Genomic DNA, 23,117 nt, shown 5'->3' with positions numbered 1-23,117 from the left:
AGACGCGCGTTTCGTCTACATAAGACTCATCAGTGACGCTCAGATCAAAATAGTTAAAAAGCCAAACAAATACAAAGTTGAAGAGCATTGAGGACCCAAAATTCCAAAAAAGTTTTGCCAAATACGGCTAAGGTAATCTACTCCTGGGGTAAGAAAATCCTTAGTTTTTCGAAAAATTCAAAGTTTTATAAACAGAAAATTTATAATATGACCATATAATTGATATTCATGTCAACACCGACTGTGACTACTGGGCTGGTGATACCCTCGGGGACGAAACGTCCACCAGCAGTGGCATCGACCCAGTGGTGTAAATAGTTATCAAAAGTACCAGGATTATAATTTTATACGCCAGACGCGCGTTTCGTCTACATAAGACTCATCAGTGACGCTCAGATCAAAATAGTTAAAAAGCCAAACAAATACAAGGTTGAAGAGCATTGAGGACCCAAAATTCCAAAAAAGTTTTGCCAAATACGGCTAAGGTAATCTACTCCTGGGGTAAGAAAATCCTTAGTTTTTCAAAAATTCAAAGTTTTATAAACAGAAAATTTATAATATGACCATATAATTGATATTCATGTCAACACCGAAGTGCTGACTACTGGGCTGGTGATACCCTCGGGGACGAAACGTCCACCAGCAGTGGCATCGACCCAGTGGTGTAAATAGTTATCAAAAGTACCAGGATTATAATATTAACATGATCATCACGACGGTTGCCACGTAGAGCAAGATTGCTTAACCTTCCTGAGATCAACCCCAGTGTTTGGTGGGGTTCGTGTTGCTCAATCTGCAGGTTTTTATATTGTGTTATGTGTTCTATTGTTTTTCTGTGTCGCTTTCTTTTCACCTATGGTGTGAGTTTTCTACTATTATTTCCGAATGGCACCACAGTAGTCGCCTGCACCAGGAATTACACTTTCCAATCGCCTAAATGCCTGTGTGAAAAGGTGAGAAATTATGTTTTAATTTGAATCCGAAAGTCAATACATTTAAGTTAATGAAAAAGGATAAAATAAAGTTATGGTCTATTTTTGTTTGGTCTGATTTGGTTTTATTTATTTTTCTTTTAATACAAAGTACATTCACGCATATTTATATAATCAATTTGAAACTAAGACTACTTTGTCACAAGCTTTAGGTTGAAATCAATAATAATCGCAGATGACTTGCTGGTATAACTTAATTCACTTTAATGAAGTAAGATATGACTTTGCTATTGTTTATTGAATACACAAAGCTCTCAAGATTAATAACCCTATCTGATATACTACCATTTCTTTGTCAGATCTCTGATAAAATCAAAGTAAATATTTGAACTCTGTTTATTTGAAATGTTGAAGTTTCCTGGAAGTCCCCGAATGCAATATATATCCAGAAGTCAAAACACAGTTAGACATTGGCTCTTCAACACAAAAGTAAAAACTGCTTAATTCCCTAAAACAGAAGTTACATTTGACAAGATAAAAAGTTAGCGATGATTGTAAATATATAGTCCACCATGCATTTGAAACCTTAGCTTTTATATCATAGTTTATAATACTTTTAGCTTAAATCAATCGTAGATGTAGAAACTCATTAAAGATACCAGAATGTTAATTTATTACGCCAGACATGCATTTGGCCTGTTGACATGTAGGCCAAATGATGCAACTGTCATGGAAATGTCGTAGATATTGTTGAATTATAAAACCAATATTTTACTGAAGCAAAATTGAACTCAATATAAACAGTGTATATAAAGTGCGAATCCAGCTAGTTCATTTTTACTGTTATATGCGGGTATGTCTATTGTAGAATAAAGGATCATGGGAAAACTGTATTTGTTTACGTTTTGAAAATATCAAGTTAAAGGATTTTAAGTAATTTAAGTTTTAACATATTTTCATTGTGATATGTCTTTATAATATACAAACATAGCATTAAAGTTCAAATAAGTGTTATAAAAGCATCATAATATAGCATATCGATTATTGAAAGCGATCCATTTTAACTATAGATGCGATGAATTATCACTGTTAGTGCAGTCATTATTAATGTAGAATTTTCAAAGATGCGAGGAATTTTTATTGTAGAATTATGTGATGAATGCACTTGCAACAAATGAAAAAAAACTTAGTTGATGACTTTAGGATTTATGATACATGTATTTTCAAATTGAAATATAAACTCCTCATTCATTCCTCATCAAATATATAGCTTTTCAAACTTGTAACAAAAGCGATTCTCAAAATGTCATATTGTATTCTTCAGATTACGTTTCTCCTTGATTTTAACTTATATAGGGAATCACTGGAGCGTGACAGCAGGGGCCCTCTTAGGCAGTTAGTTGGCCCTACTTATGAAAAATTCTAGATCCGCGAATGGATACTACCGCAGAGGTAAAACCATGCACATTTGGGTTATTGTACACGAAATGCATTCTACAATTCATTTTTGTTGATTTTAGACCCTTTGGAACTCTATGTGGACTATTTCAGCAACTAGGCAAACAATCCCCAAACTAGATACACGGTTAGATTCAGCATGTCAACGAATTCCAAATATCCATATTAAAGGACTTTTGTCTATAAATTTGGACCCCACAAAATTGAAAAAAGGACCAAAAATATAAAAAAATGCATGCACTGGATACATTTGTTATTGAAGGCATGACTGTAACAATAGGATGAATATACAAAAATATCTTATTCTGGGGTCTCATTGGGGGGTTCTGATCCCGGATCCCGCTTACTGTTTTCGCAGATTCCCGTATTCCGCTTACAAGTATTGTATTGTCAGATTCCCGCATCCCGCTTATACTATGCAGTTCTAATTTTTTGTTATTATCCGTGTCCCGCTAGACTTTATTTCCCGTTTTTCACTACACAATCATTTGACTTTCACCTGTCACGCTTGCAAAAAATCGGCAATCCGGCGTGACGCTTATACCCAAATACGACCCACTATTTTTACTCTATTTTGACTCATATTAAGCCCATTATAAATATATTAAAAAAGGAGCGTAGATTTTTTTATCCCTTTTTATCCCGTCTCGTTTTGTTTTTGAGCCATATATAGATGTCGTATGTGACAATGAAACAACTCTCCATCCGAGTCACAATTTATAAAAGTAGACCATTATACGTCAACATACGGTCTTCAACATGGAGTCTTGGCTCACACCGAACAGCAAGTTATAAAGGGATCCAGTGTAAAACCTTTTAAACGGGAAAACAAAGGTGCAATCTATATCAAGATGTAGTACGTAATTAGTGGTGAAGTGTCATGGAAATGGATAAAAAAAATAAGGATAAAGATCCCTATACGCTTTATAAGACACTAAATGGAATACATTTGAAATAAATGTTATTTCTATTGAATTTATTAGAGTGTTTTAAAACCAAACTTTCCTCAATTTTATCAAATCTTTCTCTTACTTTATCTATTGTTTGAGCAAGTCGGCTAAATTAAGGCTTTACAGCTAATTTCTAATGCATGTAAAGCAAAACTTTGGTTGGCTTGCTTGCTTTGTTTGTATAATTGTGTATACAAACTTTGTAAATAAGATTGACATTTTTAAACAATATAACTAGGCATAGTTTAAACTGTATTTTTAATATTTGAATTAAATTGGGTGTTATCATAATGATTATCCAATAAAAAAAAAGCAAGCAAATCAACTAAAGTCTTGCTCTACATGCTTAAAGAAATGAGCTGTAATAGATAAAAAAAAAAATATATATACAGTGAAAATGCACCGCATATACAATACTAATGATTCGCTCCACAGTGAAAATGAAAGAATAGTATCATTATTCGACAGTAAACATGACTAGCATTACGAAATCATCATAGTGGAATTTAGTTAAATATGAAGAAACTGAAAGACAAAACATATTCTACGTTATACAACTTTAATAATTGTATTTAAATGAATATTTTTTACTGCAACAACATATCACCTGTTAGTTATAAAGCACCTGCACGATCTGTTCGTGAAATGTCCTAAATATTCACCTATTTTGGTATATATTTCACAGCTGGATGGCTTTAGGCGCGATAAAACCCCGCTCGCATCTCTAACTTTGTTTTATTAGTATTATGTATTTCTGAACATATACATTTTAACTAATTTTCTTCATTTTCTTCTAAAATTAAAAAAAGTTCGTCTGTTTATTTATCATTCTACATTAGACATTTATGGCATATACAGTAAAAATGATATTTTAGGATCCGCACTTTACATACACTGATAAAGAAATGAGGGGAAGGCTTTGTTTTGATTTTAATAAATATTCTGGTTCCCATATTGATGATGAAAAAAATACATTTATAAGTTAAAAAACTAAAATATATGTCCCGAAATTTTTCTGACTCAAACAAAAAGCCGTACCCCTCTCCCTTTGTAAGTAAAAGGGTTGATTCCTCAGAGAATCGACAAATAACTTCTGAATTAGTCAGTCCACTTATAAGCATTCTTCCATTCAATTGCTGTGCTTTTCAGTGATTAGAAGTATTTATAAGACAAGCATTTGTTTAGAAAATTTCACACTTGATGCTTTTTAAAAATCCAGATTATGAGTGCATTTGAAACATAACTTGTGTCTCTGAACATGTTACAAGTATTAATATTACATGTATTAATTAATATAATATTATTAATCATTTGTTTAAGTCATATTTGCAGAGATATTCCGCCTAATATACTTTACGTTTGGATAAGAAATGAGTAGTGTATTAAAGCCTGTATTTTATTTTGTTTTGAGAGAATATATCGATTAATATGTAATATATGTCATAGACACCTTAGTTTTAAAATTTATTCATACATTTCTCTGGTTTCAGAGTCTTCAAATGCAATAAACGTTTTAATAGATCATAATGAAGCTCTTTAACATAGTTTGTGATGACTGCTGTACCTATATTTTGACTGTTTTATTTATTATGTCTGTTTTGTTCACAACACATCGTTGTAAATATAACGAAATTTAATGAGACTTGTAAAAGTGAGGGGTTGAGCACGATAAAACCAGGTTCTTTCCACCTTTTTCTACATTTGAACAAAGTCAGGAATATGACAGTTATTGTCCATTCGTTTGATGTGTTTTGTCATTTGATTTTGCCATGTGATTAGAGACTTTCCAATTGCATTTTCCTCGGAGTTCAGTATTTTTTGAGATTTTACTTTTTGTGGGAAGCAATTTATTGTAATAATAACATGAATAACATGGCCAATGAACCAACACCGATATGTTTATTTTAAATACTACCCAAGTTTATGAGCATATTTAAATACCTCAGATAACAAAATAAATACACATTCTTTTCAAACTACATGGTCGAAAAGGAGAACAGTTTAATCATGTTACAATCAAATCTACATCATTCATGTACGTGTGCAGCAGAGAACTGAGTCAGTCATGTACGTGTGCAGCAGAGAACTGAAATTCAATCAAAAGAAATCCACAATAAGCAAATAGATAAAGCGATTACTACCGTGAATAGACAAATGTGTTTTATGATTTAATTTCCTCTTTATTTTTATTTTTTCAAAATTAAATGATATCATGAAATCAATATGCGATATTTTTATATTATGACAATGTGTATTGAAGTGGGAATTCCCAATTTGAATTGGCTTCCTGGAAGTAATTACACAACACTGTATTGTATAATATCAGCAGTTCAAGTAAGTTGTATTTTGTGTTATTAAAAGTATAAATTACAGATTTAGGGAGCTACATTTAAAAACAAATGTATAAAAGAATGTTGTCAAGTGTATTTAATTGATTTTGTTTTATGAATTTAACGGGGACCGTTCCAAAGAGGGGGTGCTTGAATTGCTGAGCATTTGCTATTATATATAATTGTCAAATTCGCTTTCTATTTGCAAATTATGTCGGTGGTTCTCTCGTTGGCTTTTGGAAATCCTTTATTCACAAAATGATTTAAAAACTTACTTATCCCGACAACATGTTTTTATGCTGTGGTTATATTTTGTATTTCTGTCTATAATATTAGTTCATGTGCCTTGTCTTTATGTAATATTTTTGTCGTTGACATATTTATTTGATTTTATAGTGATTAGGACAATAATACGATGTTGACTCCTGTACCCCTTTTTACCTAATATTACGTCTGTTTGTTTTGTTCACACAATGTTGTCAATATAATGGAATTTTATGCGACTATAAATAGATTAGAGCTTTAGCTAGTTAAAAAACAGGGTTTAATCTATCATTTTCTAAATGAGAAAATGGGTGTACCAAGTCAGATATATCACAGTTATTTTCCATATTCGTTAGATGTGTTTAAGCTTTTGATTTTGCCCTTTCATTAGGGACTTTGTGATATGAATTTTCATTAAAGTTCAGTATTTTTCTGTTATTTTACTTTTCATGCTCAATCATTTCGTTTAAGTTTAGTAACAAATCTGTATCCAAACTGACGTGTGAGAAATGTCCTTTGTTTCAGGTACAGCTATGTTAATGTATACGTTGATACACAACAGAAGAAAATGTATGAACATTTCAAAATCACCTTGTAAAATAGGATGGGATTTAACTGAATAGAGTGTGCTTTGATTAAATAAATACAAATAGTTGTTTAATATCACCGGACATGCCGGATCAACTGGGTGAAATTTACTAAAATGTATATTGGCTAGAAGTTGATAAAGTAAGCCATTACTTCTGCATGTATGTCTATTTAATAAATCATACGTGTTTTATCAAGATATGAATTTAAAAAGAACATTTCCTCACTTTAACGACAAATTGACAACATTTGTGTAACGTTAGGAGGACGTGTTTTCCAACAGATTGGCATTCCAATGGGAAACAATTGTGCCCCTCTTCTTGCCGACTTTTTTTTTATTATTATGAGGCTGACTTCATACAGGAATTTTTAGGAAGGAAGATCAGACGTAGCAATATCCTTTAGCTCTACTTTCCACTATATAGAAAACTTTACGACAAAAGAGATGATTTCAGCTTTCCAATTGTGAACTTTCCATTTCTAAGTAGCAACATTCCAGCAGCACCTGCATACGGGGTATATATCTCCCAATTGATACAATATTCCCGTGCGTGCATTTCCTATCATGATTTTCTTGCTAGAGGACTGCTGCTCACAAAGAAGCTATTAAACCAAGAGTTCTAAATGGGGAAGTGGAAATCATCCTTTCGTAAATTTTACGGACGTCATCACGAGATGGTTGACCGTTATGGAACAACCGTTTCACAAATGATATCAGATATGTTTCTTACGTCGTAACTACAATCCCCTTTCCTTTCATGAATGTGACCTACCGAATTAGACTATTTACCAGATTTGTTTTAACATAAGCAACACGACGGGTGCCACATATGGAGCAGGATATACTCTCCCTTCCGGGGCACCTGATATCAGCTCTAGTTTTTGGTGTGGTGCGTGTTGCTTATTCCGTAGTTTTTCTATGTTGTGTCATGTGTTCTCTTCTTTGTCAGTTTGTCTTCTTTCATTTTTAACCAGGAATTGTCAGTTTATTATCGATTTATGAGTTTGACTGTCCCTCTGGTATCTTTCGTTCCTCTTTTTTAATTCATTTATTTTTAAGATGTAATAATTATCGTGAATATAAAATGAGTTGGCTACCTGTCTATTAGTGCGACTCCCCACAATGTGTTATCTCTCTGAAGTAATGACAATACTGCACATGACGGGATGTCAATGGTTTAAGTATAAAAGTAAGTCGGCCTTGTTTAAAAAAAATATGAAGGAGTGTTATCTAAAAAATGTCTAAATAGAGTATTTATTGACATGAATGTGGGGATGAAAAACTATTTTGAAAGGCAAAACATTTTTCATCTAAGAACTAATAGAAAAATATATGAGAACTTCATTACATTAAGACGACGGCATAGTTGAACAATGTTCAAATCTGGTTAATCACATATAATCTAAAAGACATGATACCGGGTGCGTTTACAGAATAAGCGTCTTCTGCTAATAATGCATCACCCGCCATGCAGTTCACTCTCAAATATGATAATAAAAGAGAAACGGCCATATTTGGCTAAATAACAGAAGAGACAGCTATACCTGTATCTAGAGATTTTAGATCACAAAAACATATTTGGTAGTGAGACAGAGTTCATCATAATCATTTAAAGCCGTCATTGCACCACACTTATCACTCTGAATACAGCCAAACTTTTAAACCTGGAAAAGTTTTACAGCATGTCTGAATCCAGTAAATTGAAATCTAAATGCATTTTAAGTTTCAAAGTGTCAAACATTTAACTGGATTTTGCTATTCATTTTTCAATGAAATTTCTGCAGAAGGTGTAAAAGTAAAATAAGTTGTGAAAGAGGTTTTAGAAGCACCCCTACTTTTATAAATGTTGCAAGTTGTTTTGATTTATGGACAATAGATGGACAATAGATATCTGTGGGCGATTTAAGCGGTCAGAGTTTAGTTTGGTTTCATCAGTAGACACCCAAATAAAAATTCAAGTTTTTTGTATTTCCTGAAACATAAATTGCATATCATTTTTATATATCTAGGTCCAGCAACTTTTCTTTATTCATCGGTTTGTCTGTACTCTGAGTTGATTTTGTGTGGTAAAAAAGGCAACAGTGTATACCGCTGTTCAAAAGTCATAAATTGATTGAGAGAAAACAAATCCAAATTACAAATTAAACCGAAGGAAACACATCAACAATAAGAGGAAAACAACGAAACAACTGAACACTGAAGCGCAACAAAAATCCCTGTAACAAGTCAGGATTATGACAGTTGTTATCCATTTGTTTGATGTGTTTGAGCTTTTGATTTTGCGATTCGATAGGGACATTTTGACTTTTCCTTGGAGTTCAGTATTTTTGTGATTCTACTTTTTTCAGCCATTATTTCCTATGATTGTTTTGACTACGTGTATGCACATAACTTCAAGATTCTGAAAACGAAATACAATAACACGTCGGCACAAGAACTACAGGAAAATCGTCATGAATATATATAACATGCAAAAAACACTTACGATGGAAATAACGTACATACCCTTAATTGTACAGTAAATTTGATAATCTAATTTTCACTATCTTCTGTTTTATGTTTTTCGAAAATTTTACGTCCATTTACAAACATTGGTACACCGTTTTTAATTTGTATATGATTGAGATTCATATTTGTTCAAAGTTTTCATGATTTAATTTCAGATTCATGTTACGATGAACTTTTCTATAATTTCAGCCATAATAATGGTTGTATGAAGAACTGACATGAATTATACAATTTGTGGTAAAAGGATTTTGATTGTTCGTTAAATGAAGATGAGGAGAAATGGATTAACTTTAGAGCAATGTCGAAATCTGAAAGGTGTACATCCAGATACAAATATAGTTGAACTGAAATTTGCTATAACATTGAATATCTGCACAACACTTGATGGAAATCCAAAGACATGTAACTGGAAAGAGTTTTTAGCAAAAGCTTCAGAATTAAAATCAATTTACAATGTAAGGTAAGATACATTGTAAGAAATGAATTAAATATTTTGAACAAAATAAAACAAGTTTAGGTACAGCCCTGATGTTCGATTCTAATTTTAGTGTGTGAGCAATATTGACTGCAGTGAGTACGCTGTAGACCAAATATTTAAAAGCACACCACACCAGATACGACATAAGTATATATGCAAATTGAGATACTTCACAGTGATGATGCTCTAGAATTAGTGAAAGAAAAAAATTAAAACGTGTCATGGTTTTGAGATAAATATTGGTTTGGAAGAGAATGTAATAAGTTCATACATTTCAATTTATGGAATAATCAGGTACACATAATAGGAAATAATTTAGAGAATTAACTTCATTCTGTAATAACGGCTTCAATACTGGCAAACCAATTCGGAATGCACGTAGATCTGGTTTGAACAATTAACATTTTGAATCTTTACAGTTAAAGTGCATGTGAAATCAATCGAGCCCCCACTAAAAATAAATAAACGAATTGATAAATACCATTAATCTCATTCAGATTAGATTTTAGGAACTGTACATGGTTTATTGATCAAGCCACTTGATTTCCCGATGCGGTACCATAAAAATTTTAGTATGCCTGCATAATTTGTATTATTTTTCATATAAAATGAAAAAAAGTTGTACAAGTTTTAAGCATACATTTGCCCTGGTCAGTTTTTAGTTACCTTTTTTAAGGGACCTAGCTCAAAAAGTAAGACAGCATTTTAAAGAAAAAATACTTAACTGTAAAATTGGATTTTAATAAACAACTTTGTTACCCAGGAATACAAGAACATCATTTTAAATGATATAGAAAATCCAATTCCCTTGGTGATGTCACTGCTTTTTTTACTTTTAAATATAAATCAGAGTTATATCGAAGATTATGGTAAAAAAAAATTAAGAACGCTACTTTTTAGTATACGGAAAAAGTATATGGCTATGCAAGAGCGAAAGAAATCATAAAATTGGGAGGACTATATCTTTTAAACGATTTAGAAATTCAAGCCTACATACTCTTGGTTTGCTGAGTGGAAACAACTTTGTTAATACTTAATGATCTTGTTACGCTCTGTATCTGATCTCACCCAAAGACCAGCCAGAATCTTCTCTGACTTATCTTCAAAGGAAAAAATTCTTTTATAAAAACCAGGAAAACTTGAAAAAAGGAAAGGTATGCAGTTTTATGTACACGCCATTTGTTCAGAATTAGATATGATTATTAGTAGTTAACCTCAGTTTTAAAAGAATTAAAATTCAGTTATAGAACATTGTGCATGCAATTGTACAAACTGCGTTGTTTTTATTTCTAGATGGGACAGCGTGACTAATATAGCATATGTAATGCGCTTGTTTTCATATCTGAAATATATTTAAATTATTTTTTTAGTACTATAGATGTCAATCATTTCTCAAGGAGCAATAGTCCTAGTGAAACAATGCTATGGAGATTGGGCTCTTATGGAATGGTAGCTTTTGAACTTGTCCATTTACTCGACCAGTTACGGCTAGAAAGTTTACTGATGGACATCAAAGAATATGGTATGCAGTGTTTGATTTTTCTGATCCAAAGCATCTGTTATTACTATAGTTGATTTCCATTTAAATGTTTCTTCAAAATTGACAAAACATTTGGTATCTTTATATAGCTTTTAAATGTAGAACAAGTTTTGGGTATTAGGTAAGCCACAGAAAATAATTTGGTGAATAGGTAATAATTTTAGAATAAATGACTTTCAAGGTGTAAGCTTAGGTTTACCGTATACTTAGTATATAAATGTCTTATATGACAATATAGATGTGCAGGAAAGTTCAAACCAATTTCAAGGTTATAATATTCATTATATCTAATTTCAGAACCTATTGTAATCACTAAGCAACCACCATCGCATAAAACAATTAATGAGGGAACAGCCTTACATCTTCACGTAGAAGGGAAAGGATTTCCTTATCCAAGATACCAATGGTTTAAAAACGTCGGCGGTGAATGGGAGAAACTACGAGCTGAAACTAATAATATTTTCAAAATAGTTATTGCAAGGTACATTTTTGACTTTTTTTCTGTTAAACTTGCATGTAAGCTATATTATTTACACATATCTTTACTTGTTTCTATACTCCAATTGAAAAACAAAGATACCAGGTTTATAGCTTGCTACTTCAGAAGCACGTCTATATAAGGCACATCAGTGGAACGTGGAGTTTCCGCAAAGTGGAAAGGGATTAATATAAGTTGCAAAACTTGTTTCCCAATCCACTATAAATAAATATGTTTAAACTAAACTAGTGGAACGTGAATTAAAACAGAAGTGCATGTCAAACGAAGAAGAGCATCACACTCAGAAAATTTCCTTTGGGGTACGACAATATTAGTGTTAGCGAACAATTCAACATTTCATAAATAGGAAATTTGAAGAAAGGTAACATATCAATGGTATTCTATATCAGCATACATATATAGACTTCTGGGGTACCGATATCATTGAGGACGACAAGTAAGTTGATCAATTTCTGTAGGGGATGTATGCTTCTTTTATAAGTACTGACTTCTTCAAGGTTTGGGTCTCTTTGATCATGTGCTCCTCATGTATTCAAACATAGTGGTTATTAAATCATTTGGGTTAAGCGTTCCTAAAAAGATTGATATAGAAAAACCGGACGTATGACGTTCACCGAGCGTTATCTTGATTAATATGTCCTAATTAAGTTTGATGAAATTTTGTCAAGGTTAAGATAAGCTATATTTCATAAGTTTCCACTTCTGGTTTTATACTACTAGTGTTTTGTGAAAAATATTTCCGTTTTCCATGTTCTCCTTACAACAAAATTTTCATGTTTACTTGCGTTATTGGTCTATTGTTAAAGTTGTCTTTTTGATACTGTTTTACATATCGACCCCTTTTTTATGATGTTACAATTATATTGCGTCAGAGTTTTACACTAGTCTTTTTGTTGCCCTTTATAGCTTGCTGTTCGGTGTGAGCGAATGTTTCGTTGCGAAGACCGAAAATGATTTCCTTATTCTTAAATTATGACTAAGAGTGAGAGTTGTGTCATTGGCACTCATACCACATCTTTGTGTATCTATGCAAATATCTGCATATTGATAATTCCATATAGGTTATGTCCTTTTAGAATATTAGTAATTTATAAAATTCAGGTAAATTTAGTAAGCTGGCATTTGCAACAACTCTGTAACAATATACTAAATGCATATTTATGTTTGTTATACTAGTATTTAATAATTAGAATTGTTAAATATTGACATATGGAACAATACAAAAATCTAATTTCATGCATTTTTGTTTTAGGCAACCAGATAATGGCACATACTGTTGTAGGCTTCATAATGGCAATCAACGGCATACAGTTTTGTTCACATCTCGAACCTCGGTATCGGTGACACCACCTATAGAAGGTATGTTTTAAACATTAAAAAAATTACCTACATGCGGTAAGTGTGATTGGAAATGAATATTTAACGTATGCTTCCAAATTGTGAGAAAGACGTCATATTAATGGTAACTAAAAACCATTGATATCACCTCAATGAAAGAATAGCAGACTATGTGAATAATTCAAAAATTTGATAGCGAAGACCTGTTATTTCCTAAAAACTTGAAAATAAGCAAAGAAACTGTACCATACATAATTGTTTAACATAGCTCTTCCGGTTACGGGTCGCCGAAAGGGACTCTTGTGGTTTTGTACACGAAATTCAATTTTGTACGGACAAAAGTGACTTTTGTTCAACAAAAATGAGTTCAGTTTAACAAAATTTGTAACATACTACAAATTTAAAATTTTGTCATACAAAATTATCTGTCAGTGGACAAAAGTCACTTTCGTTATGACAAAATTCATTTTTATTACACAGACTTGACTTTTGTCACCTAATTTGACTTTTGTGAGACAAAATTGACTTTTGTGAGACAAAAATGACTTTTGTGAGACAAAATTGACTTTTGTGAGATAAAATTGACTTTTGTGAGACAAAATTGACTTTTGTGAAACAAAATTGACTTTTGTCAGACAAAATTGACTTTGTCAGACAAAATTGACTTTTGTCAGACAAAATTGACTTTTGTGTTTTAATTTCCATATCAGGTAACAAAAATCAATGTTGTATGCAAATAAGTTTATATTTGCATACCTTTTTGACAAAATTGACTTTTGTCATGACAAAAATGAATTTTGTCTACCAAAAAGAAAGAATTTTGTCTACAAAAAAGAATTTTGTCTACAAAAAAGAATTTTGTCTACAAAAAAGAATTTTGTCTACAAAAAAGAATTTTGTCATGACAAAATCGATGTTTGTTTACAAAAATGAATTTTGTCATCACAAAATTGAAGTTCTCATTAAAGAAGTCTGTATCACATAGTTTTGTAAGACAAAAATGATTTTGTTATGACAGAATTGAATTTTGTACAAAACCACAAGAGTCCCATTCGGCGCCCCATACCGGTGACACCATTTATTATAATTGTGGTTTGCACAACTAATACATCTGCAATTATTATTTCTATTTATTTCGAATGTCTAAACGCAGAATGAATTTAAGGCTAGTTTTTTATGTTCTTTTGTCGAGATCCGAAAAGGAATGACGTGACAATATTTTTCTTGTAGTAATTTTTCATTTAGTTGCTTAGGCTTTTTTTTTATCATCACAAGAGTCATCCAATTGTCATTAACACTACTATACTCATCGTAAATGATAAAATATGTTAACCATCGCATAACAAAATGAGAAAATCTTGACTTTCGCAAAACAAAAAGATAATATCTTGAACATCCCAAAACCAAAAAAAAAAAAATTATCTTAACCATCGTAACCAAATAATAATATCTAGACAATCACAAAAACATGAATATCTTTGAACAAGAGGGATTCCTTTACTCCCTTGAACTAAATTGTATGTAAAATGCAAAGATAGCAAAAATAACAGTTTCAAGGAAAAGTCATATGGAAAAAACAAAAGGTTCAACAAATTAAACATATGGAAACCAAACGTAATATTCACCCCATAACCTGCCATTGTCTTTCTTAATTATAACAATTAGAGACATACTGGTCAACATAATTCATATTTGAACAAAAATTGATAAACTGTGAAACTACAGCGATATATTTTGAATTATATGACGTATTAACGGGATTTATAAATATGCTTTTTTATTTAAAAACTGATCATTGACTAAACAAAATCTTTAATAATAATATAAAATTTTAGAATGTTGTACTATTTGAACGATTAGTGATGCGTACACATGAAAACTCCATTCTTTTACTACCCGAAAAAAAAATATAGCAAAAAACTAAGAATCTATATATGTCTTCAAAAGTGCATATGTGATGTCTTACTAAATAATACACATTAAAGGACATAACGTGCCAAGTAATACTAATTCTTGCTCGGCCGTATGCTCACTTCGACTTAAGAATGATTAGATAATGTTTTCTTAGTCACATGTGCATCCTTCAGAAAAAATAAAAGAATTTATAGATTCAAATGTTTGACTTATATTCTTTCACTATAACGTTTTTTGAAACTTGTAGAAGAAAAGGATGTTATTTTGTATGATGTTAGTTCATTTCGTGAAGGACAGGAAAACACAGAAAGCACTGACACATCTGCAAAGAAATTTATGCCCGAAGGTTCAAGATTTGAACGTGAGTATTTAGGGAAATAGACACAAATAAGCAATTTTCAAAGTTAGTAAATAAGAGAATCTGCTCAATTTAAAATAAAATATCAGATTTGTTTTAAAATTGGCAAACCTCGAACATCATTTAAAGTTCAAAATTAACCTTTTATTCGATTCCTGTTACGGTTGGTTCAAAATATATATGTGTCGTTTATACTCTTTCCTGATGAATATACGAGGGTCATTATTGAGCATTCGATCCAACTAGATTAAAAATTGAGGTTATAGATAATTCATATTTAAGGTTTTTCTTGTCGTAGAACACACCGAGGGATATCAGGATTGATCAAATGAAAGACCGACCGCAGGTCATTATTTATGCCTTTGAGCATATTTTATTGAAACATGGTATCGTCTGGGTTGATTCTGAATAAGAATAACCTGTCGTTCTGAAAGAAAATAACTCCATATAGGTATATAAAGTTTGTTATTTAAAAGATATGTGTTATGATTGTTAAATCTGAAGGACGACACTAAAAGGACTAATTCAACTTTGTAACATTTGATTTTCGTAAAACATTTGTACTCTATTGCTTCATACAAATGATATAAAGACATAACTGTACAGAAATGTATAGATTAATTACCATATACTAGTAAAGGCTACAAGGGCATTTTAAAGCTGACTTTGCCGTCTAGGTTTTAATTATTTTTTACGGATATACAGTGACCTGTGGTTGTAGATATTTGTGTCATTTGATCTCTTCTGGAGAGTCGTTTTATTAAATATCGTACCACATATTCTTATTTATAATTTATATGTAGTTATATGAGTTTTTAAATTACAGCAAAAGCAAAGGTGGCACTTATCATTGGTAATGCCGACTACCTAGCAGACAAACCATTGTTCAATGTACCACAGGCAGACGTAGAATTAATGAAGTCTACATTTGAAGGTCTTGGTTTCCGGGTATTTTCTTATCTAGATTTAACCAAAGCAGAAATGAAATCAACGATAGATTGGTTCATTGATGTTGTAAAACAAATTGGAAAAGATGTGTACATAGTATTTTGCTTTTTTGGTCATGGTTTTGAAGAATCAAGGAAATGCCATCTCGTGCCAACTGACGCTGTGCATGGATATACGACAAACGATTGTGTTTGTGCTGATGACGTTTTGTATAAATGTCAACGACATATTGATCCAGCTCTACTGGTTATGGTCTTAGATACATGCAGAATACGGTATGGTAATAAGCTCAAGTATCAAAATTAATGTTTCTTTATTTTCTGTATATATCATCAAGTCGTAATTGTTTTCGAAAATGAATGAACCGTACATTGAGATGTTGAATTTTGTTCAGATATATATATAGTTGTATGACTTTGAACCTCTCACATCAGCTAAAGGTAGAATAATTCATTCTTTTATGAAAACACTCAATAGATCTGCTTAGCGATTTACAGAAATAAATTTAAGAACTAATAAGTTTTTTGAACTATGACAGATACTATTCAAGAGTCAAAACGACACTAATCTACCTTTAAACACCAAGTTAAGTTTTAGTTTTTCTTTATCTTTACAGCTGTTGCATAGAAATGACATTTGTATATAATTTTTTTTCAGAAATTCTAATGAAAACCCAAATCGACAGATTGCTAAATCTCAGGCCTTTGACAGTCTAAATGAACCAGCAACAAATGGGAACACAGTTGTTTTATATTCTACGTAAGATTTAAACATGGTTAATGCATATTTAACTTTTCATTTGTTCGTAGATCTAGAGGATACACTAAGGTTTAAAAATACTGATTTACGCTGAACCTCTTGCATCGGACAGTAAACCTCGTGTTTGTGAACACGTTTAGCTGTCCAGGATATATACTAGTAATTGTGTCAGCAACGTCATGTCCGACTAAAGACGTTAAATCAGACGTTGACGTGCACGAAACATATGTTTGGCAAGTTATAACAGCTTTTGTACCTGTTTTACCATGGCCTTTTGAAAAGTTTGTTGATTGAACCACGCAGTTCCTCAATACCTATTACTTACTTGTAATTAAACTAGTGTAAAGAGGCATTTAGGAATTTTTGTTAAGACTACGTTGTGGTTTTGTGATGCAGAATATCAATACAAGCCATTTTCATAACTTCTGATAAGTTTAAAATTGAAAAGGTACATATTGACTTTGTTTCAGGAATTGATAATCATATCGTATACTTTAATTTTTAACTCTAACCTTTACTTTTTTCGTTTTTCAGGAGTAGAGGAATGTCTGCATATCAGAATAATCAAAATGGACTTTTGGCAAAATACTTTAACCAAAGAATAAAGCAGAAAACCGATGTAACTAGTGTTATGCAAAATGTGCTAGAAGGTAGCATAGTTATTTCATCTAGTTTTTATCGTGTACAGTCATGCAGCAAGATTATCTTTTGGACAGAGATGACCGTTTTACCAGATTTTTTTTTATTACATAAGTAAAGGACAATAACTACAATTAACATTGACCCCACATAACAAAAAACAAAACAAAAAACAGAGACCGGTAAGTCCATTTACATTCACAAAACTATCAGACAAATTTTGTAAAGGAGTAATTGCCCTTACGAAAAATATCAGATCTAAAAATAGGTCAACATGGACAAAATTGTCTGAGAACATCCTTTTGGAGTTATTGCTATTTAGGTGAACTAACAACGTTGAAGAGGTACATAGACATGAGTGAGCGATACTGACTCTAGTTATCTTAATTCACGTCTTTAAACGATTAGTTTAATTTTCAAAACTTTTATTTTTACCTTTGCGTACATATTTTTTTATAAGTAATTTATCTTGCATACCTGCTGTTTTAACATTTAAGTCGGTAAACAGCGTTAGCCAGAGTATCCCTGTTATTAGCTAATGATTTTCTATAGAAAACAAACTCAGCAAAAAGTACATGTATATATACTTCATATGATTTGTAGATCTGGGAAAGGAAATGAAGAAATACAAAGAAAATCAAACACCACAGTTCACGTCAACACTAAACGAACCAAGATCATTTGCTGACATAATTCGTCCTTGCATTGAAACAACAAAAGTGTATGACCACATTGATGGTGTTTTCTGTAAGTAAAAAAATGAAACAAAAATGAAAATCCCGTCTTCCACTAAAATGATCTTAGAAATACTGAACTTTGTTATTTAGAAATCTTTTTTTAAATATCATGTCGTAGTATAACGGCTTCGTGTTCAAAGTTTTAGATCTTAACAACCAAATGGGGAAAAAATCCGGAAACCCCAACCAAATTCAGAACTTCTAACAAAAGGACTTACAACTGCACCAGTAGATTTTGAGAAATAAGGATCACTTTATGCCCATGGAAAAGAATGATTTTTTTATTGAAACTAAATTATTGTAATTGTATCATTAACTTACAGCAATACATGTAGCGATGCAGAATATGTATACAGTCAAACCTGCTGAAGTGCCCACCTGTATTCAGCAAAAACCTATGTTATAAGACCGACAATTTAAGATCCATCTGTAGAACAGTTCATATAAATTGAAACTGTATTAAAAGACCACCTGTCTTTAGAGACCACCTTTTTGCTCTCTCTTAAGTAATCTCTTAAAACAAGTTTGACTATATATAATTCTTGAACACTCATTTAGTATATATTTAACAGCAAGATGCCATGGTTTTGTAAAAAAGCTGACGCATTAAAGTTTGTTATACCCTGCTGTAAATCATGAACTTTTCTTTAAATAGTTAAAGACACAAAATGTATGTTTTAATACAAGAAAGTTTAAATCAATCTAAATGTTTTAATTCAAACTTTCAACACGTCAAATATCCTTATTGATAATATAATCATATATAATATATACGTAGCACCTCCTCCTTCAAGAGAAGTCTTTGTACCTGGAGCCAATATCAAGTTGTCTATGGAATGTCAGGCAGACACCCTTAACATGATGACAATGTATATCAACACTAGAATAATAAAAGAATGTGACACTATTTTATTAGATGACATCGATATTGCTGTGGAAAACTTTTCATCAGTAAGTACTAGAAGTAATGTCTTTTTTTACCAAAGTATTGAGATCTACACATAACAATGTTACACTCTTCAACTTGAAAAGGTACACAAACTTGTTAAATATTGTTAACACTGTCCTTGTGTATGAAACAATTTGATGATAAAATATTGAAGTTTTTAATGTGCCAGCTATCGACAGATACATAAATCTGTTCAATCTTAATTACAACGAACACTACACAATTGTCACAAGTAATGCTTTATAAGTGATCGAAGGTATATGGTCCCTGAATTCTTGTGGTTTGCACTGCAAATTAAGAATACACTACAACGTTAATTGTATGAGTACTACTGCTGGTTGAATTTCTCATTCTCAATCAATCAATCAATCAATCAATCAATCAATCAATGTAGTAAAGTATATAGTTCTTTGATTTTTCAATGATTTAAGCGATCTGGAGAAATAGAATCGTACCGTTAATGTTAATAATAAATAGTAAGGCAAATCAATGACGTTCATATGGCATACACATCATTAATAAGAAAACAGCAACAAACCCTTCCTCTGATAAAGCTGTTGAAGAACATTATATGAGGAAATCATATCGCCGTAGTAATTTCCTAAATTCTAGATTGACAGACATGCTATTTTAAAAGATGCAAAAAAAACCAATACAGTCATTCTATGTTTTTTTAATATTTTTTCCTTGTTTGGTCGCGTTGACACTACGTTGAAGGATTAAAACAATTTTAGTGTACGCCAGTCAACTTCTGTTGCCTTTATACTACAGAAAATGTGATCATTTTTTTAACCGTTTAATGACGCATGATTTTTCCAAGAAACTTAATAAATACTAATATTTTGGTAATATAATTTACTTATTTTATACAAATGGTTTTTTTTAAAAAGGCAACATTAGTATACGCCTGTTCGAAAGTCATAAATCGATTGAGAGAAAACAAATCCGGGTTACAAACTTAAATCGAAGAAAAAGCATCAACTATAAGAGGGAAACAACAGAAACACTGAAGTGCAAGAAAAACTAACATTAATGCGACATACACAAAAACGAACTACTTGATAACAACTGCCATATTCCTGACTTGGTTCAGGGCATTTTAAGAAAAAATGGGTGGGTTGAACCTGATTTTTAAGGCTACAATTATAATAACAATGAACTTGTTATTTATTTTACTGAGTTTCTTTGAGATCTGATTGTTATTTTAGAATTTTAAGATAAAAAGCGTATCTATGGTCAGCGGAAGAGGAAAGTTTGAGATAAAAAATATTCAAAAACTTCAGGTTAGTGACTAGTTCAGTAATGTTTAACGGTAAGAGTATGTGTCATGTTTTAAAATGTCTTAACATTGGATGAAATGTTAACGTTCTTAAAACATTAACAATAATGTATCCCAAAGATGTCAACGAGACAACTATTAACCAGACTGGCTATGTCTAATAGGCTATACTTATTCTTATCGTGTCGTTGTAAGTTAAACAGATTTAAACTATTTCAATCCGATGTATAGTTTGTAACTAACAGGTTTGAAGTGAATTCCATGGTCTCTACGATGTGAGTGTTGGTCTTTAGACATGGACTGTGGATAATATGTTTTGTCGAATTACTGTATCAATGCAGTTATATATCCTGCTGTGTTTTTCATACCTACATAATATTGATAACATTCGATTATAAAATACTTATTTAAAGATGTACAGTATGAATCAATCCTTTATCTAAGAGCTGAAGTTTCCTTGTTTTTGGCTTCAGAAATGGTGAAATAATAAAAAAAACCAATTCACTTTAATCTTCCACAGTCGGTTCTACAGTTGTTCAATACTTAGCCAAGAACAAATGGAAGTTTGTGACGAACTTGACTGGCTATTCAACACAGTCGGTCCACTTAGCTAAGGATAGACATACCTTATTTATAACCATATGTCGTTTTTCAACTAAACGATTTGGTAGTTATATAAAAACATTTGCACCTTATTATGTCATTGAACATTGTCGACATTTTAACGAGCTTGTTTATAATTTGAATTTGAATTTGAACATAATGAACGAAGATCGTGTACTGACTAGTAGATAGTTTATGTGGTAACATATTTATTCACGTAGTTATATCTTTGAATTTATATTACAGGATGATATGTTGTTGAAGATTATTGTGTGGAATAAAAAAGCAAATGATTTAATCGGAGATGTGGATATAAGCCTGGGGAAACCACTTATATCAAAACTAGTCATAAGGAGAGATAAATTAAGTTGATTAGTTTTAACGAAGAACTTACTAGAGAATTAAATATGACTCCTGATTCCCGTATGATCTGTTTGCATCCTTTAACCTTTGTTCCATAACCTATAGTTAATATTTCGATATTCAAAATTAAATTTCTTTCTCGAGTTGCTTTTATTCAATTTCGTACTTTATTTGAAACAAAATATGAATATTTAAATGAAAATGCAGCAAAAGTTAATTGGCAGTAACAAAATCTCAGATTTCATAATTTAACCAGTATTCATAGATTACGTTCATTTAAATATACAGACACGGGGATAGCGTACAATTATTATAATTTCTCTATGTCTTTGATGTCCTGATGATTTTAATTCTTTATCAATCATATTTTTGTAGGCTTAAAATTATTACAAATATTCATTTAATCAATCAGTCACTTTGACTTTCTATTATAAAAACTCAAATTTGCGACTATGAAATACGCTTTGGTGTGAACCATGTTTAACAAAAATATAAAAGACAGTATCTCTTGACTTGATGTCAAAGAAATCAAGCGTGTCATTTAATTTGTGCATATAACAACGTACAAACTCTCCAAAGCTTATTATAACGTAAAACGTGCTATTTTTAAGATAACTAATGTACCAGTGTCGTATCTTACCTTATTAAATAATAAAGTAAGCAACGTTCATTTTACCCCAAGCTATCAAAGATGCAATATAAGGAACTAGTTCATAAAGACACATTTTCACAACAACAAAAAATGTCTAAACAACTAATAATATATATAGTTTGTGATTGAGCCAAAAGGAGTTTAACAATGATTAAATGACATTAATCAAATTACATCAATAAAACAAGCTTAGTGCAATGATATTATTGTCTGTAACATGAATCTATAAGTAGTTTGGCTGGATCAGCGGCTTCTTCTTAACATTCAATTACCTGCCTCCATTATTCAAAGGTTGTCGAAAAGTCTTGATAAAGAACATATTACAATCGCTGAATGTATAAATTATATGAATAATTTAGTATCTAAAATTACTAAAACAGAGAAGAACTACAGTAAAAAGGTAGAAGGCAATTTCACTACAAATTATGCCAACATCAGAATACGACAGACACATTTTGTTGGGTTGCAATTTACAGTTTGATATAGTGCTATTTTCCAGAGAAATACAATATTGCGGAACAACCGTTATTCTATTGAAGATGATGTTATCTTCGGACAGAATTGTTTGTGATATATTAATAAAATGTACGTTGCAGAATTTAAACACTGGTCATAGTTTCACATCCTTAGAAATATTGAGTATCTTTGATATAAAATGGATAATTTTATTGTTCGACATCACGACAAAATGTGATTTATGAAGTTTCAGTGCCAGCTGTTCTCGTACATTTTCTAAATTTTGTTCAAATATACCGCTTTCCAGTTTTATAAATTCATTTTCAATGACATATAGACACATTCCTAGTCCTTCTTCACATCTTTGACCTCTGACAATAATAATTGGACAATCAGAAATTAAAAGAATCGTTAAAGTCGTCAAAACAAAATCAAATAGTACTTCCTTATTATTAGCTATTTCAGGATATAATAGTTGAAACTCTGTAATTATATCAAACTGATATGAACTAACCAAAGTTATGCTTCAATTTCCGAAAACCCATCCGTTCATATGGGTGTTTGAACTTGCAGC

The 23,117-nt window shown here is 31.4% G+C and overlaps 1 protein-coding gene across 2 annotated transcripts; it reads left to right on the top strand.

Annotated features, from left to right (window-relative positions):
* Positions 1 to 5,369: 5,369 nt before the first annotated feature.
* Positions 5,370 to 21,488, top strand: LOC134714840 (mucosa-associated lymphoid tissue lymphoma translocation protein 1-like). Of its 2 annotated transcripts, none has more exons than XM_063576472.1 (13): positions 5,370 to 5,674; positions 9,187 to 9,491; positions 10,880 to 11,031; positions 11,347 to 11,530; positions 12,801 to 12,907; positions 15,048 to 15,161; positions 15,985 to 16,381; positions 16,764 to 16,865; positions 17,400 to 17,515; positions 18,108 to 18,251; positions 19,020 to 19,192; positions 20,399 to 20,473; positions 21,319 to 21,488. In XM_063576472.1, exons 2-13 carry the CDS (start codon positions 9,295 to 9,297, stop codon positions 21,442 to 21,444), a joined length of 1,887 nt encoding a protein of 628 aa, XP_063432542.1. In that variant the 5' UTR covers positions 5,370 to 5,674; positions 9,187 to 9,294; the 3' UTR covers positions 21,445 to 21,488. The 2 variants fall into 2 exon arrangements, with proteins under 2 accessions (XP_063432542.1, XP_063432541.1); XM_063576471.1 differs by having other exon boundaries at positions 5,371 to 5,674; positions 9,221 to 9,491.
* The last annotated feature ends 1,629 nt before the right edge of the window (positions 21,489 to 23,117 follow it).

Source organism: Mytilus trossulus, chromosome 4 (assembly GCF_036588685.1).
Source record: "Mytilus trossulus isolate FHL-02 chromosome 4, PNRI_Mtr1.1.1.hap1, whole genome shotgun sequence".
Classification (NCBI taxonomy): domain Eukaryota; kingdom Metazoa; phylum Mollusca; class Bivalvia; order Mytilida; family Mytilidae; genus Mytilus; species Mytilus trossulus.
The sequence above is the reverse complement of the archived record's forward strand: the minus strand, read 5'-3'. Positions and strand labels throughout refer to the sequence as shown.

What these genes read in the sequence shown, in the direction of transcription:
- LOC134714840 (XM_063576472.1), top strand. Translation starts at nt 9,295, where the DNA reads ATGAAGATGAGGAGAAATGGATTAACTTTAGAGCAATGTCGAAATCTG. An exon ending in GATGGACATCAAAGAATATG is followed by an intron (nt 11,032 to 11,346) that starts GTATGCAGTGTT and finishes ATCTAATTTCAG; the next exon opens with AACCTATTGTAATCACTAAG. An exon ending in TTCAAAATAGTTATTGCAAG is followed by an intron (nt 11,531 to 12,800) that starts GTACATTTTTGA and finishes TTTTTGTTTTAG; the next exon opens with GCAACCAGATAATGGCACAT.